This window comes from Delphinapterus leucas, chromosome 10 (genome assembly GCF_059928025.1).
Source record: "Delphinapterus leucas isolate spDelLeu-1000000601 "Yukka" chromosome 10, BTC_Dleu_Yukka2, whole genome shotgun sequence".
Lineage (NCBI taxonomy): Eukaryota > Metazoa > Chordata > Mammalia > Artiodactyla > Monodontidae > Delphinapterus > Delphinapterus leucas.
In genome coordinates this window covers 5,061,574-5,088,163 of record NC_143138.1, presented here as the reverse complement: position 1 = coordinate 5,088,163, position 26,590 = coordinate 5,061,574, and the positions used below count along the sequence as shown (strand labels likewise).

The window sequence follows — 26,590 nt, the reverse complement described above, 5'->3', positions numbered from 1 at the left end:
TCTAAGGCTCCGGTTTCTGATTTTACAGGGAAAAGGTTTCGTGCACCGACAAACAGGACTCATAGAGCTGCCGCCAGCACGGCTGTCTCATAACCCCAGGGCTGCCACGATCACACACACATCAAGACATGTCAGGCAAGTCAATCAGCGCGGTTCCCTGGAAACACTAAGAGGGGGTGGGGCTGGGCTTCAGCCTTCCATTCAGGTTTAGATGAGCATTAACGGACCCCAGAACCAGCGCAGGCGCACAAGTCCAGGCACCCAGGGAATGAACAGCGTGGGCCTGGAGCCCCGAGTTCTCAGGACAGGAAGGACTGGCACTGCCAGCCGCACAACTCTGGGGGCCATTCGCACGGAGCACACTGCGTGTGACCCCGAATCCCCACACTCCAAGTATGAGCATCAGCAGTAACCAAAGAAAGGGGACGTCCACCTCCACCTGAGCCATGGTTCCAAATCACTGGCAGGGTTTTCACGAACACAGATGCCTAGAACCATCAAACACCACAGAATTAGAAGCCTGGGAAGGTGGAATCAGACACTCAGAAACCGGACCCGTGCACCTCTAAGGAGCTCCACTTGGGCCCGAGAGGATGAAATGGAGAACCCGACTGCTCCACAAAGCTTGTAGGTGTTTTGCGCTAAATTTATAAAAATGCTCACATTTAAAAAAAAAAAAATCACGTTTTGCGTGAAGACTAGTTGTAAAGCGTTTTAATGCTTTTTTTGTGCACCCTTCTCGCTTTTCACTAAAAGCTGAACGTGATGTTTAATAATTATTCAGGCTGTGTTAAGTAAGAAGAAAATACTTTTCCTTTAACATTTTATCGTCAAAAGGCAACATCACAGCTTCCCTGAGTCAGGCCAGTTTGGAAAACAAGAGAACCAGGCTCGAGAAGAAAACAAGTCAGAAGCTGTGACTATGAACTGTGGTCTGGCTCTTGCTTTCAAATGAAGCAGTTAGTTTCTTGCCTCTTCCTCTCATGTGATTTGCTCTGTAATTTTCGCGCTGGTGCACGCGTCACCTGTGCAGCTGGCTTGAATAGGCTGATGTCTCATGATGATGAGCCACGTTAAGGTTAAATGTAGAGAACGATTCAATGCCCTGAAAGTACTGTGTCCAGTTAGGAAGATTCCCGAAGGGACAACTAACAGCAGTCTTCAAAAGTTCCCATTTCACTGCATAAGTCGCACATTTTACATAGCAGTGTGCTCTCCAGACTGCACGGACAGAGGAAAACAAGAGCGCTTTGACTATTTTATGATCATACAGGTTTCAGAAAAACCTTGCTGACTCGTAATCTACGTGGAAAGTATCCAATGATTTTATTCATTTGGTAGCAGCCACAGAAGACTGTTCCAGCAGCGGTGTTTCTAAACGCACCTGTGAGCACAAGGAGCCACCTCTGCACCCAAAGGCCCATGACGTCCTTCCACCCCACCCCGCGATGTCAGCCAGTAGTTTTCACTCTCACAAAACAGTCAAGAAACGAAGAAAGAAATTCTTCAGGAGACGACGCCATCTGGCAGGCACTGGGCAGGAAGGAATAAAGGACGAAAAACCAGAGCAAGTCCAATGGCCCGGCCTCACACCCTCAGACGCCTCTCCGTACCCCACCGCCCGCCCCCACCCGGGGCACAGGCCTCTCTCTGTCTTTCTTTCATTCAGGATGTGGCAGATGCAGGGCCGGCCACGTAAACGCTTTCAGAGCTGCCCCTTAAGAAAGTTGGAAGCAGCCAAACACGGCTGGTGTCAGTGCTTCCACACTGAGGTGCGTACATCTCACTGGTCTCAGCTCCGCCGCTGGTTGCCTGTGAACAGCGGGTGGGAGACGTGGGTGGGGAGGGCCCCAGGCTGGCAGAAAAGGGCAGCGAAGCCCTCAACCATGAGAGAGTGAGCAAGGCAGGGGGCCAGGGATGTCAGAGCGGGAGGGCACCTCAGCACCACAGGTGCCGACCCCTCTGTTCCACGCGGAGGAAGGTGAGGAAGGGGCTGAAATGGACCGTTTCCTGGCACTCTCTCCTCTACTTGTGGCCTCAAAACACACGGGACGCTCACGAGGGGGAACGGCAGGAAGAGTGAGCCGTCTTCTCCTAAAGAGGCAGCACTGTTCAGGCTGAGAAGGGAAGGAGCCAGGACGGTCCTCCTCAACAGGATGCCATGGGCTAGCGGAGGAGGGGAAGGAGGAAACTCAGCTGTGTGTGGAGATCACGCCAGGATCTCACGAAGTTCGCCAGCAGACGCCAGCTTCCTCCTAAGACACGGTTCCTAGAACCTGAGCCACGCAGAGAAAGGGCTGAAACCACGTGCCCCTTGCCTAAGCAACAGTGAACCCCCGGCTGGACACTTAACACCTGGGCTACTTAATGCTGCCCATTTAGGGGGCGGGGTGCACTGGAAACATGTCTGTGAGACGATGTAAAGATGCTAGAATTCTTTGCATTCGCTAAGAGGTTGGGAAAAGGCCGACTCTCAAGATGCACAGTTTGCTTCAATCCAGTTTAAAACTGGACACCACCCAAAAGCTTCTGGCTGGAATGCAGCTAGAGTTTAACACTACCACCCCGGCCCCCCAAGCCTCTTCCCTGTGTAACGAGGTTTTGCAGGGTCATTTCAGAGTCCATGTTTAGTTTCTGTAACATGTGAGCCTCAGTCTAATTTCAGCATTACGGAGGGAGCACCTCATAGGAAGCCACGAGCCGGGCACTTGGAGATCCCACAGCAGAACCGTCTACCGGGAAAACCTCAGCGTGCAGGAAGAGTGGGCAGGTCACATGATTTCTCAGGCTCCGTCCAGCTCCAGCACTGTACCAGACATAGCCGAGGGCTGTATAAAATTACTAAATGGAGCTAATGCTGAGATTGTTGCTGGAAGCTGAGACTGTGAAAGAGCAAAGGAAGTTAACTGAGCCCCATGGGTGCCAGCGTTCGTCCAGGTCTAAGCGTGTGGTTAGCACCATCCCACGGTCACAAAGTCTCTGGTCAACAGCTCGTGGTCCACAGCCGTGTTCCACCTTGTCTCAAACCACTTCCCAATCTTCTGCGTTCGCACGTGTCAGGATACAGGGGGGCAGAAGAGGCACGCCCCCTGCATCCTCAGATGGAACCTGACCCTGGCTCCCACCCCCAGCACTACTGCGCGTCCCCCGAATGCCTGCAGGCAAATTACTCAAGCCTCCCTAAACTTCAATTGCGTCATGGCAAGATGGGGACGACATGGCCCTCGTGGCCTGGTCACCAATACTAGCTCTGGAACGGTTCCCTACCCGCCCGAATGCGCCCCTCAAGAAAAAAAGCCCGCGACCCCACGGCAAGAACACACGACGTGAGGGATGGGGTGGAAGCAGACACGGCCGTCAGGGGACAGTGACTGTGGGGGGAGAAGCGGCAGAACACGTTCACACCTACACCTGCCCCCGCCCTCCCCCCGCCCCCGTCTCAGACTAACTCCCATCTCCTCTGCTCCGTTCCGACGCCACCAAATGTTAAACCAACGAGGTCGCTTCGGCGTTCAAAAGGAGCTTCTATCGGGCACCTGCAAAGACACGGCGCGGCCCTTGAGCGCAAGTACGGGCTGCTCAGTCCTCTCAGGGAGGCCGCTGGCGTGCAGGGAAGAGGACAGTGGCACCCGCCCAGCACAGGGCTCCCGGCTGGAGCAGAAGTGGGGAGGCGGTGCTGGCAGGGGGGCGCTCCTCATCACGCCCAGACCGCCTGCTTGCTCAAAAGCGGCAACGGGAATACTCACTTCTCCAGAGACTCTGCAGGAGACAGACAGCTGCCACCCAAAAAGGGCGGCAAGAGAGACTGCTGTGCAGGGCACCTTCTCTCTAAGAAGCATCTTCTTTCTGAACTACTTTCTTCCTTAGAACTGTTCCCTTACTTTGTCAGGCTTAAATGATTTCAAAGGGAGAGAAAACGACAGCCTGAAAACGCAGCACAGACTCTACAAATCTAGGAATTCTGGTTCCTGTTACTTGAGTCCTCCGTGGACAGACACTCCTAACTGATGCCTGGGTTTGAGGCCCCACCACGCCGGAAAGAGACGCCGTGCCCACGTGGCAGCCAGCCTCAGACAGACCCTGCAGCGCACCCTCCCCTGCCCTGCCCTGCCCGTCTCCTCTGCACTCTCATTGCCCAGGACAGCTCTGCCATCCCCTCCCGATATCCCAACTTGTTAGGAGAAACAGCCTTCCACGGAGGATCCACCCTGCGTGAAGCCTTTCTACCTGGATACAGAGCGTGGCTCCCACCCAGCCCCTGCCATCTTCCCCTCTCCACACCGTCATGAGCCTCTGCACTACCTGGGGTTGCCAGATTTAGCGACTCAAAATACAGAACGCCCAGCTAAAATCTGAGTATCAGATACACAACAAGCAAGTTTTTAGTATATCCCAAATAGTGCACGGAACATATTTATACTAAAAATTATTTGTTGCTTATTTGAAATTCAAAATTTAACTGGCATCCTGCATTTTATCGGGCAATCCTGTACCATACAATTCTTTATTCTGTTTTAGGTCCTATCAATTAATATTTGGGTGGTGATCTCCAAAAGGCTAAGGATCTCACCCAATCTGTCCTTAGTTCGAAGATGTAAATTTTGAATACTCAGCTTGAATATTCAGTAACTCATAATTAAGATGACCTTAAGATGACCCTAAGTTGTAGGGTCATCTGACTACTAGCTCCCTGGTATAAAATTATTTAAAGTGTATTTCTTATCTCAAATTTCTCTTTAAAAATCAATGCACGACAACATTTGAAAAATACTTTTGGGATATCTTTTTGGCAACTTAAGTCTGTTACTTAGAATAATATTTATATTTGCGTGTTTCCCTCTGCAACAGCCAACAACTTCAGTATAGATAAAAATTTTTTTAAATTCTAAAGCTACTCTGTCACTGACACTCACGATGAACAGGGGAAGAGGTAATCGCCTGAAAGGTAGCTGCAAAATTTGCAATATTTCCCTTTATGAATACACAGCAGTCAAAAAGAACTTCAAAGAAGGTCTGCCATTTTAAAAGCTGCCTCGAATGCAAATTCTTCTGCCCAAGTCCCTGTTCCCCTAGCTGCCTCCTGTGCATAACCAAGCAGCTAATGCCTCGACCACGTGAGGGATGCGATGGCCCAAGACCATCTCACCTAAAAACACCCTGCCTGACCCTTCCCTTCACCAGCAGCCCTCGGAGGCCCAGCCAACGGAAACAGGCCATTCTGGTTACACGAGCACACAGGGAAAAACTCTCGGCCCCATCAGGCAAGCCCCTGCTTCTGAGACTGAGGAAGAAGAGAAGCTAGGAATGGGGAGGCGGGAAGAGGGCCCCTCCTTCGACCCCAGCCGTCGCCGCCCCTCAGCCCAGCGGCTGGGCCACAGCCTGCCCGGCCCTCTTACCAGTGTGCGTGAGCATGTGCCTCTGCAGGGAGCTGGCCCAGGGGAAGACCCGGGGGCAGTGGGGGCAGCTGATCCTCTGCAGGCAGCTGGCATAGGAGCTGCGCTTCACCCTCAGCAGCCTGTCCTCCGGGGGGCTGCCCTGCTCGTCGTCGCTGGGCCCGCTGTGGTCTGCGGCCACCTCGTCCTGAGCGTCGTCCTCTGCGCTCTGCAGGAACGGACTGAACTTGTTGGTGTCCGTCGTAGCCAGCATCTTCTCGATGCTGGCGAACTCCCCGCTGGAGTCCAGGTCCACCCCGCCGCTGGTGCGCAGCCGGCTCCTCGTCCCCTTTTTCCGGCCCCTCTTCTTTGACAAGCCAGCTGGTCCCTGCTCAGTGGGCGAGGCTGCCTCTGGGCTGGTGGCAGCAGCGGGGGAGTCACTGGATCCTTTCCTGCTGGCGACATCGGTGGTGGCTTTGGAGACGGCGCCCCCTACAACATCTGCAGCTGCAGTGTTACTGCCAGCGCTCGCAGGCCCCGGGTCAGCCACCTTGGTTTTCAGCAAGGTGGGGGCCGAGGACACGGATGAGATGATCTGGGCAATGGAGGCCAGCGGGGGCAGCTCCTCTGTCACGGGGGGCTTTGGCAAAAGCAGGGGGGGCTTGGGGCGCAGCGGCCGCAGCAAGGCTGGGCTGCTTATGAGGGTGGAGTTGCCCAAGAGCGGGGAGCTGTTGACCAGGGCTGAGGAGTAGATGGGCACAGCGAGTTGAACGGAGCCCTGCAGGGGCGGAGCCGGGGCTTCCGGAGTGCTGGCGGCAGAGGCCACCGCTACCGGGGCCACGGGCTTTTCCAGGACCCCGCTGGGGCCCGAGGTCACTGGCACGGTGGGGCAGGCTGGTGGACAGGGAGAGGCCTGCTCATTGCTCGCGGGCTCCTGCTCAGGCTTCTTGGCTTCCCCGGGAGCGGCCGCGTCCTCGTCTCCTCTCCTGAAGTTCTTGGGGATGGACAGATCGATGGGCTCCATGGAGCAGTCGTATGGGGCCGAGGCGGAAGGGCTCAGGAAGGAGGCCGAGTTCTCCTGCTTCACTTGGACCAGGGCCAGGCCCTTCTGGGAGAAGTCCAAGGGCTCGTTGAAGTCCCCTGCGAAGTTGCTGGCAGGCTCCACTTTGACTGCGACGTGCGGGGGCAGCGGCTGGGCGGGGGCCCCGTGACGAAAGCCGTTCTGGGGCTCCAGGAAGGCGGCCAGGGGCTTGCGCTCACCCAGGGCGGCGCCGCCCTCCTCCACCCTGCCCGGGGCCTCGGTGGGTGCGTCGGCGGGGCCCAGGCCGTCGGCCGCCAGGACGTAGCTCTCGATGTCACACTCGGGCACGTGCAGGTGCTGTTTGAGGACGTGGTGGATGCAGTTGCGCTTGGCCGAGAAGGCGGCGCTGCACTCCTTGCACTCGAAGGGCTTGCGGGCCTTGGGGCAGCCGCCCAGGCCGCGGCCGCAGTGCGCGCGCATGTGGATGCGGAGGGCGCGGTAGTGCTTGAGGTCCTCGCCGCACAGCCGGCACACCGTGTCTGGGGAGCAGAAGGCGTCCACCATCTCAGCCGCGCTGCTGGTCACGTACTCGATGTTCTTCTCGATGTCCTTGCGTGTGGCCTTGAGGTGCTTCTTGCGTAGGTGCCGCTCGCAGTTGGCCTTGACCGTGAAGGGGTAATGGCAGATCTTGCAGATGTAGGGCCGCTCGCCGCTATGTGTGCGCAGGTGGCGGATGAGCGCGGCCTTGTCGGCGGCGATGTAGTCGCAGATGTTGCACTGATAGGGCGAGATGCCCAGGTGGGAGCGCACGTGCGCACGCAGCACCCCCGAGAAGGCGAACACCTGGTTGCAGAAGCGGCAGGGGTAGAGCACCTTGCGCATGGCTGGCGTCTTCTTGCCACTGGGGGCCGTCATGATGGCCTTGAGGTCCCCCTCCGTGATCTCCTGCTTAATCTTGGCCTCCATGCTCAGGGGTAGGAGGGCCTCGATGATGCTGTCCTGCTCCAGCTGTGTCTTCATCTCGGCCTGGCCCGGCAGCTCGAGGCGTGGCTGCTGCAGGAAGAGCTGTGCGGCTGTGTTTGGCTGCGCCCCCGACTGGGACTGCAGCAGGTGGGCGTCGGAGGCCGCCTCCACGGAGCCCCTGAGGAGCTTCAGCGGCGGCGGGGGCAGGCTGGGGCTGATGCAGCCCGGGGAGGCCTGCTGCGCGTTGACGAGGGGTGGAGGCGTGGAGGTGGCCACCACCGTCCGCGGTGTGACCAGGGGCTTTGGCTTCAAAGGGGGCATGTGTTTAAAAATGGCCTGTAGAGGGGCAGCGGGGGCCTTGGACAGAGGTGGAAGACTGATCTGAGGGGGGGCCGAGGCTGCCATCTTCAGGATCTGCTGGATGTCTGCCAGCTCGATGGCTGACTCCCCAGAGATGGGCTTGACCACAATACTGCTGTCAGGCTGGATGATGAAGCCCTTCTGGAAGGGCTGCAGGGACAGATGCTTCATGCTCTCCTTGGTGGCCGGGAGGACGGTAAGAGACCCGCCCAGGGAAGCAGCTTCGAAAGGAGACAGACTCAGCAAGTTGGTGCAGCCAGGGTCCTGAGGTAGCTGACACTTGAGTGCCTGGAGCTGTATTGCTTGGTTGTCATCCGGCAGCGGCTCCTCGGCCAGTGCAGGCCTGGCGTTTTCGATATGCTGCAGGCCCAGCATGGCCAGGAAGACCTTCTGGTCGGGGGCGTCGCCAGGCAGGGCCCTGGACTGCAGCTGTTCCCGTCCCTGGTCGGCAGTTACATGGGTCTGCTTGTGCAGGGTGAGCGAGGAGAGCATGGGGAAGGCCTTGTCACACGTGTCGCAGACGAAGCGGTGCTGCTCACTGATGCACCTGCGCAGGTTCGTTTCACACCAGGCCTGCACGGAAGCCGGGCGGGCGAAAGCAGGGGAACAGAAAGGAGCATTTAGAAATGATCGCCAAGCTGCACAGCTGCCCCGGCATCCGGCCCTTCTCCACGGCACGTAGGGTGCCCACCTTCCCCTGCTCCCTAACTCCCGGACCGAGTAAGAAAACCAACTAAGCATCTTACGAATCCTATCTGCTTGATGAATGACGCCGATCCCCAGGATGTCTCGGCAGATCAGCACTGAAGTACGGTTAAGTAATAACACCACAGAGGTAGGATTAATTCTCTCTTTAAAAATGGGGGCCTTGCAAGCCTAACTGATGGCAACTACCACCATCAGTGAAGAACTGGCTTCCTCTGTGACTGTGGGGGAGGAGGCTGCCTGGGAAGGGCACCATGGGGGAGGGGGCTACATGAGCGTACACACGTGGGTACGTACACACATGGACATATGCATGTGCACACATGGACATATGCACATGGTCATGTACATGTGGAATAAGTCACTGAGTCTGGGGCTGCTGTGATGGAAGAATTTCACTGTTGATATCGTCTACCTCAATTTTTTTAAATTGGAAAAAAAATGGGTTCCAAAGTAGTTTTAGCAGGTGTTTTATAAGCAGAGCACAAATACAGCTCAGGCTAACACTGACCCAAAATATTTGAATAGAAGCTACAACACTAGAAATATTTAGCTGTGATATCGATATTAAAGAAATATTTAAAAAATACAAATTCAATTCACCTAGGGCTGTGTGGGGTAGTGAACGATTCACAACTTTAAACCCAAATGCCCCCAAACGGGCAAAGTACCGATGAGCTACACTCACACGCCAGTTAACATGAAATTCAGCACACAAAATAAAAGGCCGCCAACCCTCGTCAACTCAACAACTCAATGAAATGGGAAGGGCCAAGCTGAATTTCAAGAGAAAGGTACTATTAAACAGAAAAAAACCAAATGACAGCATTTTAAGGAAAGGAAGCCTCAGGTGAGGAAATTCAGTCCAGCTGTGTGGGCCATGGAGGTGGCTGCCAGTCATGGGCCAATCGGAATACCTGAGAAATGCGAGGAAACCTCCTACAGGAGAAGTCGGTGAAGCCTAAGTCGTGGAAGCCGGCAGGGATGGAGGGGTTGTTCTGGATGAAGGGCCTTCCCACTGCGTCCCTGGGAAGCTGCTTGTGGACCAGTGCATTGTGGCGCAGCAGTCCTCGGTGTGTGCGGAAGGTGACGCAGCAAATGTCACATCTGCGGGAAGAAGACACAGGACGTAAGGAGGCGGCCGTGCCGGGGCGTCCACCTGTCCGTTAGCCGTATTGTGTTTTCTGTTGCTTCATTTCAATGGAGCGAAATAAAAAGGATGTGACATCAAGAAGCCAGCCGCCTCATGGTGAGCAACGAAAGACTCTCCCTTTAAAAAAAAATTTATGTCCTACCAGCCTCTGGATACCCAGTCTTTGCAGACGGCACAAGTGTGAACAGAGCAGAGAGGTGGGAACCTGAGGCCACTTGCTCTTACCTGCGTTACACGATGTGGAGGGAACACTTCCCTCCCCCAGCTCCATGGATTCTGATTATCAAAACCATTTAGAAGCCAAGAAGCACAAATTTCCACAGCAGCTGGAGCAGTCACGTCAGCATCCCTGATATGTGACTGGGATAAAATGATAATCAAATCCTCCAACTGAATTGGTAGCACATGACAGCAATTATGTATTCAATTCTGCTATTATTACCGTCTATCTAAGAAATAACCATAGCTCCCGAATGCTGAGCCCACGCTAAGTGCGAGGGCACCCCACAGGGGTAGCGCACGACCCGGCAGGTGGGTGGGCATTCTCATCTTCATCTTCCAGAGGAAAACAACACCGAGGCTCGAAAATGTTCAGCAAGGTGGTGGAGGTCACACAGCCAGGAAGAAGCAAAGACAAAATGTGAGCCCTGTTCATACTCCCACCCTCACCTACCATGAAGCCATCTCCCTATCCTAGAAAGACTCTTTCAAATACGGTCCACAGAAAGATGAAAGACTATCACGCTTCACTTCAGAGATGACTGCATACACCTGACCCGTCCTGGGCCACATGGACGTGTAACAAACACCACTTTCTAACGGTGGCTCCATTTTCTCCATGTTTCACACCAGTGCCGCCTTCTAGGTCTTCACTGAGAACCATCTTAAAACCCAACAATCATTAGGACATCACCCACATCCTTTAGACCTGCACTGAATACAGCGGCCGTGAAAGCCCTATTTAAACGAATTAAAATGTCCTTAGTCACAGGAGCCCCGTCTCACGGGCTCAGCCGCGACAAGCAGTGCAGGCCTGGCGCATTTCCAGGATCGCAGGAAATCCCACTGGACAGCGCCTCTTTCCAACTACTTTACACATACAAACACATCTGCCCCTCACAAAAGCTCTACGGAAGGTCTTATCCCTGTCTCACAGAGAAGGAATCTGGGGCACAGAGGGGTACAGCGACCTGATTGAGCTTACACTGCACACACCTTAATGGAAACTTTTTTTGCCTTGAAATTCTTCTCTAGAAATCAAAGAGATAACGGCATCACCCATGAAGCAGCTGGGCTTCACGTGTAGCGCCGAAAGACCAGTGCCAAGCATGTGCAGCCCCGCTCCCTGTGCTGGGCCGTGGCTGGTACAGCAGCGTGCTCCTGTGTCCCCACCTCCGCGACACCCCCCCTCCCCCTGCTGACGCGCCCGCATCTCGCCACCGAGATTCCTGTCATCATTCAATTAAATTTAGCATGCTGGGTTCCCACGAGCCACTCAAAACACAAACCCCCTTTGAGGGACTTCTGGTTAAGCTCACCAACTGTGATAAAGGCTCTGGGCAGGGATGGCCGCAGAGAACCCAGACGCCTATAGGTATGGAAAGTTCTCACACGGTGGGCCTGCACAGCGCAGCTTCCGTCTCTCCCCGGCTCTGCTTCCCGCAATATCTTGCACTGTTCAGATTTTCTCTCCCTGCACCTATTCCTCTTCCCCTCTGTCCTGTCTGGGCCACAAGCAGGTGAAGTTCAGGGAACTGTCTGGAAGCTGGTCTGTGCCTTCCCTGAAAGGTGAGACTGAGAGGAAGTTAAGAAAGAAAGGACAAGTGCAAAGGCAGCGGGGAGCTGCCACCCAGTGGGCCCTCAGGCATTTTCCACCTGACGTCCACAATGACTCACTCTTGAGTTAACAATTAGCACTGACGACACATATTTTGTGTAGAATATTTGCAAAGTGTTTATAATTAATTTTTACCAGCGTTGGGACATTGCAACAAATACTTAAGCTCAATTCATCCTAGCAACCCAGCCAGTGTGTGACCATCCCATCACAATGGAAGCAGAGGCCTGGTTCTCGCTCACCCTCAGAAGACAGCAGGGCTCACTCTGTCTGTCAGAGAAAGGGTCGTTCATCAAAGCTGGGTAAAGGGGTGGGGTGGGGTGGCCCCTCATTAAAAACAAAAAATCACGCACATTTAATATTTTACTCAACGTAAAACATATTCAGTTGATCCTCATTATTTGCAGAGTCTGTGTTTGTGAATTTGCCTACTTGCCAAAATTTATTTGTAAACCCAAGTCAATACTCGCAGTGTGTTCTTGGACAGGCAACGCAACAGAGAACAGAGTGGGAAGAATCTGAGTTGCCTGATGCACACGTTCCCTGCTGGGGCTGGACAAGGAGACGCTCTGCCCTCTCATTTAAGCTCCTACTGTAAACAAGTGTCCTTTCCGCTCTCTCTTTAGTGCTGCCACATTTCTAGCATTTTAGTGTTTCTTCTTGATGAGCCTGCTATTTAAAATGGTCCCCAAGGGCCTCCCTGCTGGTGCAGTGGTTAAGAATCCGCCTGCCAACGCAGGGGACACGGGTTTGATCCCTGGATTGGAAAGATCCCACATGCGGCGGAGCAGCTAAGCCCGTGCGCCACAACTACTGAAGCCTGCGCGCCTAGAGCCCGTGCTCCACAACAAGAGAAGCCATCACAGTGAGAAGCCTGCACGCACCGCAATGAAGAGTAGCTCCCGCTCCCTGCCACTAGAGAAAAGCCCGCACAGCAACGAAGACCCAACGCAGCCAAAAATAAATAAATAAAATAAATAAATTTTAAAAATAAAATGGTCCCCAAGTGTAATGCTGAAGTGCCACCCTGTGTCGCCAAGAGCAAGAAGGCTGTGACGTGCTTTGCAGAGAAAACACGCGTGTTAGATGAGCTCCGTTCAGGCGTGAGCTGGAGTGCTGTCGGCTGTGAGTTCAATGTTGATGAGTCAAGAGTATATACTATATAGAGTGTCTTTAAACAGAAACACACTTAATAAAACAAGGTTATGTATCAATTAGTTCATGAAAATGTGACCAGAGGCTTGCAGGAAACTAACCCTGTGTTTCCTCCAGGAACAATGGTTCAGTGCCCACTAACTCTCTGTCTGTGGGGACTTCACGGAATGTACCTACTGTGTAACGAGACTCCACTGCACATTCAACTCGCCCATTTTTATGGGGGCCAAGGACTTAGGCTTGAGTCTAGTTCCACTGAGTGAAGATCCATGTCGCCATCACTGTGTGAGTCACACTCGTAACACAGCATCTTTGATTTCTGGTTTTAGATGCTTTCAGGTAGAGCAAGAACTTAGATTTTTGCAAACCAAACTAAAGCAGCATCCTAGGTTCTTATGATTGTTTCTTCAACTGTTCACAGCTGTCTTGCCCACCCTAAATCTGACAGCAAAACAAAGAAACAAACAACAGCAACAACAAAAACCTGTCCAATCTGGTTTATGTGCAAGTGTGCCCAACTTAGTTTTCACAGACTATTCTTTAAAAGAAAACAAACAATATTTCGCTGGCTTACAGAAAATTTAATTAAATTACAGCAAATAATTATAAGTATTACTGACATAAACAGGTTGGGGAGAAATCATACTGACCCTCGGCAGCCTGCATGTCAACTGCAGAAGGTGAGCAGGTGGGCCTGAGCAGTGGGCTGCACGCTTCTTGAGCTTTTAACCTTTAGCTTCTAACTTTAGAGTTAAAACGTTTTTGAGCATTTATCCCGTATCGGCTTGCTGTTGGTGAAATGTGTGTGTTATGTATCTTTATGTATTTATATGCACACATATATAATGTACCAGGTACATTATAAAACACAAAAATAGAAAATTTTAAAGGATGAGTGAAGAAAAGTCCCATTATCGTGCCCCAGAGATCTTTCTGAACACCCTCCTCTTTTGAGACTATGGCATCAGTGCAGAGTCTATTGGCCATGAGTATTCCACATGAGGGCATCACACGTGGGTTGTACAAGGGAATGGAGAGTGTCTCGGAAGGTGGCGATAAGGATTACTGCCCTTCTATCGTAGCCATGAATTTTCAGTAACGCTGAGTTTGCACCATTTATCTAGACATATCTATCTCCTCCTTCATTCTCTTATTCACCTTCAAACCCTTCCCGTTTCTGGTATCTGGTACCAAGTGTGCGCTCCATACACACGTGGCAGAATTACCTGGCACCAACCACAGGCTGTGTCCTCCGAGGAAGGCAGGTGTGGAGCAGTGGGGGGATGGGCGCAGGGACCAGGGAGTCCCAGCTGGGAATGGGGAGTCAGAGTGTGTGACCTTGGACAACTTGTTTCATCTGTATTTCAGCTGCCTGCTGTGTAAAATTTCCCAAACGTGCCTCAGATAAGAATCCCCCCATGACCTTGTTAAAAACCAGATTCCTGGGGCCACTGCAGATGGACTGGAATCAGAATAACTGGAGGAGGAACCCAGGAATCTGTATTTGTGCAAGCACACCAGGTGCCTCTTACATCAGACAAGTGTGGAAAATAAATTAGTGAGAATCAAGCAAGAGGATCTCGAATTTATGAACAACTAAAGCTACAAGCCCGGGCGAGCTCATTCCCTTCCTGCTATGAGTCTCCGTTTTCTTTCTCATCTGTATGTGGGGATCTTTAGAGTTACTGTGAATAACAGGTAACCAAATGCTCGGAGAACTACAAGGTGCTAGACCAAATTTAACCATTATTTTATAGCGCTAGGTAAAAAAAAAAAAAAATCAGGAATAACCCATTTCCTGGCAATTACAGCAGACACAAAAATGCAGAAAAAATGGAATTTTAATTTCCAAAGGATGTATTCTCTCCTTTCGCTCTCGAGAACTCCACAGAACAGCAGAACTTCTCCACTGCTGCCGTTTAATCTGGAGACTCACTGGGAGAGACGTGTGTTCCTCCTAGTCCTGCCTCTGCCCTGCACCCCCTGCTTCCTCATCACCCCCGTTCTCTTCTGGAGCCACAGCCTGCACACACATGCACTCAAGGGCCTCCTAATGCCGTGAAAACGAGCCCTCCATCCACCACGTCACACCTCTGTTTCCACAGGGTTTCAATCAAGGTGCTCCTATTTCACTTCTGAAAGGATATAGACTTTCATCTTACAAACAAACTTCTTGAAAAGTGGCAGAGAAAATTAAAATCTGCCTTGAAATCAGAAGCACATCAAGAAGCTGGTTAAAAAGAAGGAAAGAACCCTCGTGGGAAAAAACACTGCCCCCCATCTCACACTTGGACCTCTATCTGCGGACAGACTTTAAATGAAACCATCGTGGAAAACAGTCACCCAGAGACATTTAGATTGTCTTTGTCAGGCAGAGACACTCGGTTCCTCCTGAGGCCCAGTGGAGGTCACTGCAAATCTGCAGGTGATGCTGCTGGCTGCTGAGCTGGGGCTATCTGCTAACCTCGCTTCGGTCTGTCACCTTCATTAAGGCCACAGCCATTGATCGGGTGGTCCCCACCACTCTTCCCCTCGACCCCGGTTTGGGGGATCTTTCAACCCTGCCAGGAACTCGTGAACAGCACACTGTAAAACATTTAGATGGAGTGGAGCCGTACTTAAGAGTCACGGCAGAGTGACTGGAGGATGATTTCATTTTGCAAGTGCTCTGACGACGTGCCAGGGGGAAATTTTACAGATCCGAGAGGCTGCTTTCGGATTTTCTGGCAACGGAGATGGCCTTAAGTTGCAAACTGAGGGTAACTTTTCCAAATGGAAACTAACTTCCGCTGTCAGTAAGATAAATGCATTTAATGGGGGAAAGTGTATCTAGCTGTAGGGTTTAAAGAAGCTAATAACATTCCACCCACTCTTCTAAGAACAAAACTTTCTTTTTATCTTTTTAAATCACATACTCAAATAGATTACCGTGAAGAAAACAAAAATTCATTATTTGAAAAAAACTCTAAAGGACAATTTAAGTAAAGGTGAGCTTACTTACGAAACGCAGGGACGAATGCCAATATGGACATCCTGCCTGCCCTTGGCTTACGGAAGGATGATCCCCTATATGTGAGCCCCAAATTGTTCTGCTCACAGAAACAGTGTTTCTGTACCCAAGGCAGTTCACCAGAGCCCACTTCACCCAGAAAACACTTGAATCTCAGCACGTGTTAGCAAATGCTTCTATGAGAAAGGAAGCACGTTTAGTTCAGAATGCGGGGAGAGTGACCTGCTCCCCTAACTGCAGGGTTCCACCTCCCTCAGGGCGGCTCTATTCCCCGGGCAGGGGCTCCAGCACTTCAGTTTACTCGGGGTGCGTGGTAAGGGAAGAGCTGAGGTTTGGGGCCGTGCAGGGTTGGAACTTCTGGAACCGGAGGGGAAAAGCAGCTGTCTGCAGCTTATCTGCTCTGCCTGCTGTGGCAGCACCTGCAGTGTCACTGAGGGGGCTTGGGGAGGTGTGAAGCAGAGACAGGAGGGGCTGGGCGGGGGGGTCACAGGGGAGAGAGATGCCCCCCCCCCCGAGCAGCAGGCAGGGGAGTGAGCCAAGTTTCCACTGTGGCCCCCGGTATACAAAGGAACAGATGGCAGGACTGGGGGCTGCCAGTGCTGGGGCTGGAGGAAGGCACTGTGATCCCAGAGCACCTTCACCATGTGCTTGATCTGTAGCCTGTCCTGTCCTCTCCTTCAGAAATCAAACAAACTCACACAGTCTCTCAGCACACGGGCTCTGGCCTTGACATTGGCCTCGCCGGGAAGAGCACACTGTGAACGTGGTCAGAGAAGGCTGACTTCCATGAGAGTGGTAAACTGCACTGATCTTGAAGCTACCCTGCCAGCCACAGCTCAGGCCAGGGATGGGCCAGGCAGCTCCGGGAGGTCCAGGAAGTGCTCTCCTTTGTTAGCTGGGGCTTTGTCCTTTCAGTTCTCAGAGGGCTTCAATGCAAATGAATGAGGTTCTTGTTCATGCCCAGATCCACGACTAGTCTCAAAAAAACAAACGTCAGGATCTTAGAGTCACTGAGTCGAGGACTGACACGTAGCACGGCACACCCAGTGGGGCAGGGCACCACGGAAGCCGTTCTTTACAACACATGCCCTTCCTTCTTATTTACTTTTTAGAAGAAAACTGCAGAATTCTGGGCTGGGGTAGAAATGTGCTAATGATACACATGCTATAATGGCGTGGGCACTGTGCAGGAAGTAGGGGTACAGGAAGAAGCTGTCAACAGAGCAGCTCACAGTAGGGCTGACAGTGACTTAGCAGGACTAACTCTCACAATTAAAGGCATCAGCCATGAAACAAGGAACGTGTAACCACTAACCAGAGTGGGTTTCCCAACTAACCTTCCTGAAGGATCTACAATGGAGGGGAGCTTGCGCACACACACACACAGAAGACTGAGTCAAACCAAGGTAAATGTGGAGGCAAAATCACCAGCAAAAGCATCTACAGAAATGGAAAAGAAGGTCACCAAAAAGCTTTAAAAAATATATTTTTAAGGCTTGTGGCTAAGCAATTCTGGGACTAACTCCTCCCAGGGTTTGCTACAGTAATACTGTGTCATCTGGTGACCTTACTTCCACATTGTTCTATCATGTCTCCCAGTTAAGGGACAGACAGACAGGTGACCCCCACTGCCACAAGAAAGGGTTAAAAAATTTTTTTTCACTATGCTAAACATATTTTTGAAAGACTGCTTTGGCAAATTTCAAACATCAGGAAACACATTTCTTTAGAATCTCAGGTTTCCCCAACAATCTAAGGGAAACGATGTGCGGTTCTATAATTTAAAGGTATCAGGACCTTTCAAGCTTCTAATCATCTGGGTTTCTGTACAGTTGGATCACAACATTTGGGAGGCAGGACTCAAACCAAATGTAAACCGCCATTCAGCTACCCAATCTTTACAAAAGCAAAATCAGATAAAAGTGGCTACTTACAACGATAAAGACTAAAGGCCAAACTGCTTTCATGTTCTCTGTCAAGGAAATGGTACCTGGAGAAGCCCCGGAACGTGCTTCCTTCTCTATTTTACTGGAATGGGATTCCCAGAGAGCGACACCAACCCATAATTGTAAGTGTCGCAAGGGTTAAAATATTAAAAACAACAATGTTCTAAATAATAGTATCAGAAGTAAATTTTCATTGATTGTTTGTTACAGTCTGGGGACTGTGGATGCTCCCTTCATCCTCACACAGCCCCTAAATCCATTTTCCAGACAGGGAAACTGAGCCCAAGGTCACGGAGATGCCAGGCCCCGGTCAGGCTGCAGCCGGCACCCTCACCACCCCTCTGCTGCAGCTGCTGCGCTGTGCGTTCAGAGGATGGCTACTGCAGGTGTCCCAGCTCCTTCTACAACCCATGTCACGTCCTTAATGCCTGGGCCCTGGACAGTGGCTCGACTGGGAGTCTTCCCAACACTCCCCGAGCAGCAGCAGGCCCGGCCCTATCATCAGAACCTGGGAAATACCTTGCTGAGAAAGCGGCAGTCACCCTGGCTGCTTCCTTGAGATACTGAATTTCTTGCTCATTACAGTGTTTTATCGAGGGACTGACATTCCTTTTTAAAGGGATTCCATGCTTCATTTTCTCTGTTCTGTCTACGGAGGCAAGAGGGGCGAGTGCAAACAGCTTCTCGTCAGAGCCCCGCCCGGTTCAGACCCTCCTCTCCCCTGGTGCCCACCCTCCCTGCCCTCCCCAGCTTCCCAGCCGCAGAGCTGACAGCCAACAGCTGCACTAATCTCTCCCAGTTGCTGGGAGCAACAGTGACGGCCTATGAGAGGGCCCTGGCCAGGGGCAGCCTGCCCTCCCCATGCCCAGGAATCCGCTGGGCTGCACACACTGCATCCTGACGCCCTGCTAGGTCTGTTCGACCGAAACAACGCAGTGGGAAGCCGGGCAGGTCCAGGGACTGCTCAACGCGTGGCTGGGGTGAACCCAGAAGCCGGCGGCAGTGCCCACTCCACGTGGCTGAGAGGCCCCTGGGCAGGGTGCGGAGGGGCCGCCCGGACAGAGGCCTCCAGCTTAGGGGGCGGATCTTCTCCTCCCTCAGCCCCCAGCATCGTTTTAAATCTGCCCTCCACCTGGCTGAGCCTCAGACCCCTGGGGCTCTTATACGAGATGCTGAAGAGTATTTTGTTATACCCTCTCCCTATTTTTAGGATGACATTTAACAAGTGTGGGACCAGCGCCATGTCAGTCAGTCTTAGGGTCTCCCTGCAGGTGACGGGAGTGTGTAGAGGGGGGATGGGGCGCAGGGCAGGCAGTCGAACGTTCCTTGGAACACTTGAGAATCCAGAAGAAGAAGGTCCTGGCGACTCTCCCCACCTCTGGCAGCCCGCCCTCCATGCCTGTGGGCACCTGCCCTCCCCTCTGTGCCGCCGCATGCCCGCAGAGCCCACTCAGGTCCCCACCTTCCAACACCCCGTGTAGATTTAAGGGCATCACCATAACATTTTCCTCACAGACAACTAGGAACGGTAACTGGACTGGACTGAGGAGGGCCTGCCCCGGGCAAGCGCCCCAGCATCCAATGTAAAAGGCCGTGGGAAGCTTTCCGCCAGCCTATCCGGCTCCCTGGCTGCCTCTGCTTGGACAACAGGCTGCTGGCCTGTCTGGCCCTGAACTGACCCACTTCGCTCTGTTATAATCGCTCTTACTCTTTTGCTGACAGCCCTCGAGGGGCCCTGTCTCCACTGTCACCACTTTTTTCTTAAGTCTGGTCAAGGGCCTGGCACACAACAAGCACTCATTCATTTGCCGGATACATTTTAGCTGAACTAATTTAAAAATTATTTATTACCCAATCTCCTTTAATCAAGAAGCCACATAAGATTATACAATAACTTTTGCCAAATTTCGCCCCCAGCTGCAGTCACAGTGCCACTGTGACTACCCAGAGGTCCCCCCAGCCCAGCCCAGCCCCCATTTGCCAGAGACTAGTCATTCAGACACAAAATGGGGACGGGGGCGGGGTCTCAGACAAAGCCCTCCCAGCTACAGGTGGGCTTGTCCTAGGTTCGCACCTACACATGGGCTGCTGGGGGCTTGGAATGTGCCTCTTCCAATTGAAATGGTGGGCTGCGATCATGCCCCACACACCAGATGGCAAAGACTGTATGAGAATGAGAATGTAAATCACATCACTGACGATTTCTGTACTGACATTATATTTTGGATATATTAGTATACCAGCAAAGCATGATCAATTTCGCTATTTTCTTCTTCCTTTTTTAGAATGCGGCTACTTGAAAACTTAAGGTGGCCCTCGTGGCTCTCCTCCTGTTTGCATTGGTGGCTGCTGACCTGGACTTCCCTCCCAGCTAACTTTACTCAGGGCAACGGACAGCCTGTTACTCTGTTCTATTCTTATAACCAGGCACGATATTCAACACCCAGACACCCTCACACAGGGATGTCCTCTCTGCATCCACCTGCTCACTGAACACTCTGTCACCTCCAGTCCCAAGTGCCAGCTCCCAGAAAGCCTCTGCTTCTCCCGTCTGGGGGGCTGGACAGAAGGGCCAAGTCACCGCGAGTCTGGTCACGCCAGGGCGAAAACAAACCCGACACTCGGAGCCAGAATCACTACAATGGTCTGTGTCTTCCTTTTGCTCTACGCTTACACTTCGTTAACTTGAAACACAAGGCACTGCAGGAGAAAGGCCTCGGCGTTTACGTGAATTTGGATTTCCAATGCTTTTTATTAAGGAACAACGGGCACCTTGCCAGCTTTGGGGGTGGGAGGTAAGGGCAGGAGAGGGAGAAAAAGAAGCCAACAGCTGTTTCGAGTTATAAACTTTCTGTCTAAACTGGTAGCATCCCACTGTGGTTCTGCTGCCTTTGGGGTTTGCAAATGGAGTTGGTGCCTATTTTAGCTCTGGGTTAACAAGCAGTCTCTCCCACCAGCTACTGTCACAGTTCACTGCCTGGCTGGGCCCTGCCGGCTCATGCCTGTCCCCATGGCATCCTCTGATAGCAGGCCATTATGTGGAGGGCAGAGCAGAGGGGAGAGAAGGGAAACTAACTATGTTCTGTAATTAACTCCTTTGGTTCCCAGACACAAGACCCACCCACACAGCAACAGCCGCCAGACAGGGGATGGCATGCTTGCCCCCCACCATGGATGCAAGGCAACCTCTTCTCACGCCACTGCCGGGAGGGGCCGAGCCCCCCACCAGGCTCAGGACTCCTCCAGTCCACCCTCCCCAAACAAAGGATGCTATTACCAAGTGGGCAAGGGAGGACCTGAGGTTTAACTTCACAGCCTTGGAGTCATGGCAAGTGAATTATGCACCAAATCATGTAAAACAGTGAACCAGTATCCAAGGCGATTCCTGTCTCCATGTTCTCCAAGTAGCCAGCCTGGCCTGCCCCCAGATTAGGTGCTTGTCCAGAAGGCCCCACTCCAGGAGCACCCACGCCCTGGTGCCAGCCAGCACTAAAGAAGGGGACACCTGATCTTCCTCTATCATTGCTATACACTGTGCTGTGCAGGCTCCAGCTGCCCAGAAATCTCTCTTGAGAGTTAAGTTATTTTCCCTGTCGGAAAGAATCATCTATAAGAGGGTAAATGGGTAGTTCCTAAGATGGTATCTGATCACAGAATAAAACACAAAGTGAAAGAAAACCTAGGGAGGAACCCAGAGAGGAGCAGTGTGTGCACTCAGGCACTCTGCAGTGCCGGGTCAGAAGCGCTGAAGGGGGTCGGAGGGTCGGGGGTCGCAGCTGCTATTCCTGCCTCTGCCCGCGACTCACCACGTGAGGTTTGTCTGGTAACTTCACCTCCGCTTGCTCAGGTCCTGCATCTAGAGAACTATCTCAATAGTTACCACCCACCACCAGCCCGCATCCTGGGATGCTGTGGACGTTAATGAAACCATGAAGTCAAGTTCCTGAATCTCTCAGAATGACAGGGCCTACAAAAGGAAGAGCCAAGTGCTTTTTCTTGGTAGACAGAAGAACAACTGTTAAGAGGCAGGTTTCCGAGTCACAGAATTTCAGGCCTGAAAGGGAACACAAGGACGATCTGGTCTGACTCTCCTTCAAGGTTCAGATGCAGCTGGTCCAGGCCCCACGTGAGCAGAGGTGGGACAGGGACCCAGGGTTCTGACCACCAGTCCACGCCTGCCCGTCACATCCAGGAGTTTCCCAAGATGGGGCAGTCACCTAAAGACATGTTCTAGCACTTCAATTGCTCAGAGTTTAATCTCTCCATAAATTCTTTTCTCTCTCTAATGGAAAAATGTCAAGCTAACGTGATTAAGGATAATGATTACTTGACACGACTTTATGTTACTGGACAATTAGGCTTTTACCCCAACACAAACATGTTTAGCTGCCTCAGACCTTTTCACTCCTAAGTCACAACCAAACATGTGCCCCCAAGAAGGAAATGTGGTCCATGTATTGGTGAGTCAGACAAACAGATGTCCAGATTTCTACACTCCCAAGCTGTCTTCTGAAACCCAAAGCTGCAACCACGTATGCACTGGCCTCTGCTCTGGGAACCTTCAGCTGTGCCTCTCGGGACATGCTACTTTCAAGTCTCACAATACCAGAGGCTCCCCTACAGCACCTTAAAAATGATACAGTAGCAGTTTCAGAGAGGAAGCGGGTACCTGCTCAGCAGGAACAAAGGGCTTTCTGCCTGATAAAAACGCAGGGAAGAAGGTCGGGGAGGAAAGCCGAGCTCCCCCCACCCCATCCCCAAATTCTGCCAGAGGTCCGCCTGGGACCACTGAGAATCAGAAAAACTATGTGGAGCCTGGACCAGCGGAACCATCACCTTTGCTGCTACTGAGACAGGCTGCATTCAGGTCCCGTGTCCTGCACGACAGAACTCTGTCTTGCCCCCAAATGCTTTCCTAGGCTTCTGTGCTACCAGCCCATTCCAGACACCCACGAGCACCTGATCTGCCCTCCCCGTCCTTAGCACACACACGGGCACAGCTAACGACCATTTGGGCTGCAACACCATCCGTGAAGAAAATGTGTCTGCTGCCCAAAGCCCGGTGCTAGGAGGCTACCCGTGGGCGGGGGCTCATGGGGATCGCCCGGGGGCCCCGCCAGGAGTGCAGGAAGCACCGTGAGGCTGGTGAATCCTCCTGGGGCTGCAGCCACCTGCTCTGACCCCTCTCAGCCCCACTTCCACCCCCGCAAGCACTCTGATCGGCCTCACTAACGGCCTCACAGCCCAGGCTGGAGTAACAGGAGGTAGGTTGCATCACACATCACAAGGAGGCACCCCCAGAGCACAAGCCTGCCCCAGCCCCTCTCCTACCTTAGCGGGTTATCTGAGTGGGTCTCCATGTGGGTCTCCAGCCCATACTTGCACACGAACTCCTTGAAACACAGTGGGCAGTGAAACACTTCATCAGCTTTTTTCTCCATGTCACCCGACTGCCTGTCCTCTACCATCTTAGGGGAAAGAAGAAACATTAAGTCACAAGGGAGGGCTCCCACGTAGTTTGTTTCAGAGAAGCCGACACTAAATCCAGAATCTGAAAGGAAAAGGACGCCTCCCTCCTAGGCATTAAGGATGCTACTGACCAACGTTTCATGTAACAAAACCTCACCGAACACCAGCACCCACCCACCCACCCTCAACTCACTCATCCATTCAACAAATATTCACGGAGCACCTAGTACCTGCCAGGCACTGGGAATAAAAGTGTGAGGACAAAAGAGTCCCTAATACTTAGCAGAGCCTCTTCCATTCTAGCTGGAGAAACAAAAAACCCCAGGAGCAATGAAACAAGCCCATCAGTGGGCTTAGCCAGGGGGCTCTTCCTTCCACAAAGGAGGAGCAAACAGGTACTTTTTTCTCCAGAGACCTTATGAAACAGTGCAGGGAAACAGAGGTTAGAAGCTTGGGATGGGTGTCCACCAAGCCCCCAGACTGCAAAATAAAGGCTGGAGGGATTTCTGCCAAGAGTCCCTGGGGCAGGCACATCTGTGCTGGGGGCAGAGAGGACCTTTTTAGCAGGCGCTGGGTCTTCCTTCTCTGACTCTGTATCATGACTCAGTTTCCTTTTGGAGGACAGCCGCCTGCGCTTCAGTGGGGACGGAGGGGCTGCAGCTGTAGCGCTGCTGGGGTCCTTCTCATGAATCTTCATATGTCTGGAAAGAACACACACACAGACAATGTGATTTAGCAAAAACTGAGGTGGTTTATTTAAAATGATATTTTAAATTTTATTTTATAAATAAAATTTATATTTATATTTTTCTATTTGGGCACTGGTAGTTAAATTTTCCTTAGTTAAGAGATACGGGGTATAATTTATACAGTGACTTCTTTTTAAAAACCTTATAATCTCCTTGAACCCCTCGTGAAGCTCTCACAACGAAGTGCTATCCAAAAACGTGGCTCAGTGCCTTGCTGTCTGTTGGAAGATATTCATGAACTTCACTGGCACTAATAAGATAAAAACAAACTATTTGATGATCTGTTCTACTTATTCAGACAAGCTGTACTATTTTAGGGCACATAATTCTATAGACAAAAGAAGTCCCAGGTACCACTAGTTCATAAACCAATAAACCACTCTGGGGTCCCAGAACCCACCCCCTGTCTACCAGTAGAATGTGTTCTCTCTCTTCTGCCTTTGGAAGCATGCTGGGGGTCAAATTTGAGAAGTGCTGACCGAGCACATGTCCGAAGTGCCTGAGACCTGAAAGCCTGCCCATGCTCTCCAGGGTCTTACATGGATTTGCAGATCATGAGAGTAGCTGGGACAGTGGGATAAGTTACATGTTGCAACCCTGACATCTACAGGACTAGGAATACACATACAAGAAAGTATTATATTAGTATGCATATGTCTGTTCCAAAAAGAGAGTTTTATGGGTGACCTGACTTAAGTGACCTTACATTATCAAGTTCTAAAGCAAACATTCTAGGAACCAGGTCCCAAGAGCTATAGGGAAAGAAAGAATGGCATTACAAAAAGATAGTCTCAATTTCCTTGCTTCGTGACATAAAAGGTCTACTCTTCCTAATGACAGCCATCATCGGAATCACCCTCTCTGACCGGGGTTAAACTGTGCCAGGTGTGGGAATGTAGCCACAGCTTTTTATAAATAACCCTCTGATGGGATTATCTTACTGGAGACGTTCTCAGGAATGGGAAAAGACAGCAAGTTTTCATAAACGATCCTGTCAGACTTCTAAAAAGAAGCTCTGCTCAGCTCAAGCTCACGTCCTGCTGCACCTTCTGTACAGGAGACGGGCTGGGGATAAAAGGGCTGAGAAGCTCACGAAACACAAGCAGCGACAATTCAGGCTCTCAGGCCAATGACTCAACGAGACGGCTGGGCAACACCCTTCCCACTCACAGCCTCTGCCCCCGACACCCGTGAGCCCTCCTTCCATGAGTGTGTGGAGCTAAGAGCTACAGTTCCCCTGGTTCTGGCCCTACAGACATACTCTAGAAGGTGGAGGGGTCCCCACGTCAGCCCAAGACCACACTAGCCTCTGCCCGAAGAGCACCAGCCCCGTCATCCACCAGTAGGCGAGATGTGGCTTAACCTCTGAGAAATGGGATTCAGGGAAGGAGGCTCAGGCCAGCCCTCTGTTCTCTTAGGGGGAATCAATGTGGTGAGTCAGAAAGATCTAGTGGGAGAAAATGGAAAAGAATCACAGACAACCATCATGCCCATATCCACATAATTCCTTGCTTAGATTATTAGCGTAGGATGCTTTATTATTAGTTCTTGGTCACCTAAAGCCTTGAGAAAGTTAATGGAGACAAATAGCCTTGTTCTATGTACCCCCTCTATTTCAAGGTGATTGGGAGTTAAGGAGACCATCATTTAACGTCAGTGTTTGGAGAAAAAAAGAAAGGCTGGCAAGTTCCTTTCGACATTTATTGTATGGCACATTCCAATTTTAGAAATGTAAAAAAAATTTTTAGGCATCTAAGAATTGAGGAAGTATGATAATACTATGGGATGTAAATTAGTACCAAACCCATCCTTTCAAGAAATCACTCAAAATGAATTTTAAAAACAACATCCTGGAGGAATTGAGGAAGATGGCGGAAGAGTAAGACGTGGAGACCACCTTCCTCCCCACAAATACATCAGAAACACATCTACACGTGGAACAACTCCTACAGAACACCTATTGAACGCTGGCAGAAGACCTCAGACCCCCCCAAAAGGCAAGAAAGTCCCCACGTACCTGGGTAGGGCAAAACAAAAAAGAATAAACAGAGACAAAAGCACAGGGACGGGACCTGCACCAGTGGGAGGGAGCCGTGAAGGAGGAGAGGTTTCCACACACTAGAAGTCGCTTCGCAGGCGGAGACTGCGGGAAGCGGAGGGGGAAGCTTCGGAGCCGCGGAGGAGAGCGCAGCAACAGGGGTGCGGAGGGCAAAGCGAAGAGATTCCCGCACAGAATATCGGGGCCGACCGGCACTCACCAGCCCGAGAGGCTTGTCTGCTCACCCGCCGGGGCGGGCGGGGCTGGGAGCTTGAGGCTCGGGCTTCGGTCGGAGCGCCGGGAGAGGACTGGGGTCGGCGGCATGAACACAGCCTGCAGGGGGTTAGTGCGCCACGGCTGGCCGGAGGGAGTCCAGGGGAAAGTCTGGACCTGCCGAAGAGGCAAGAGACTTTTTCTTCCCTCTTTGTTTCGTGGTGCGCGAGGAGAGGGGATTGAGAGCGCTGCTTAAAGGAGCTCCAGAGACGGGCGCGAGCCGCGGCTAACAGCGCGGAGCCCAGAGATGGGCATGAGACGCTAAGGCTGCTGCTGCCGCCACCAAGAAGCCTGTGTGCGAACACAGGTCACTATCCACACCCCCCTTCCGGGGAGCCTGTGCAGCCCGCCACTGCCAGGGTCCCGGGATCCAGGGACAACTCCCCCGGGAGAACGCACGGCACGCCTCAGGCTGGTGCAACGTCACGCCGGCCTCTGACGCTGCAGGCTCGACCCGCACTCCGCGCCCCTCCCTCCCCCCGGCCTGAGTGAGCCAGAGCCCCCGAATCAGCTGCTCCTTTAACCCCGTCCTGTCTGAG

General features: G+C 52.1%; 1 protein-coding gene across 20 annotated transcripts in view; it reads right to left on the bottom strand.

Annotated features, from left to right (window-relative positions):
* The window catches only part of RREB1 (ras responsive element binding protein 1), a 181,369-nt gene that overhangs the window by 11,937 nt on the left and 142,842 nt on the right, over positions 1 to 26,590 (bottom strand). For 16 of the 20 annotated variants that reach the window (XM_030760275.2, XM_022586605.3, XM_089918254.1 and 13 more), the window contains 4 exons: positions 23,548 to 23,692; positions 22,854 to 22,990; positions 9,339 to 9,528; positions 5,397 to 8,289 (listed from right to left, as the gene is read on the bottom strand). In XM_030760275.2, the coding sequence (XP_030616135.2) occupies positions 5,397 to 8,289; positions 9,339 to 9,528; positions 22,854 to 22,990; positions 23,548 to 23,692 (3,365 nt within the window). Of the gene's footprint in view, positions 1 to 5,396; positions 8,290 to 9,338; positions 9,529 to 22,853; positions 22,991 to 23,547; positions 23,991 to 25,998; positions 26,169 to 26,590 lie in introns of all 20 variants that reach the window. The other 4 variants (XM_089918262.1, XM_089918264.1, XM_089918263.1 and 1 more) reach the window with 4 other exon arrangements.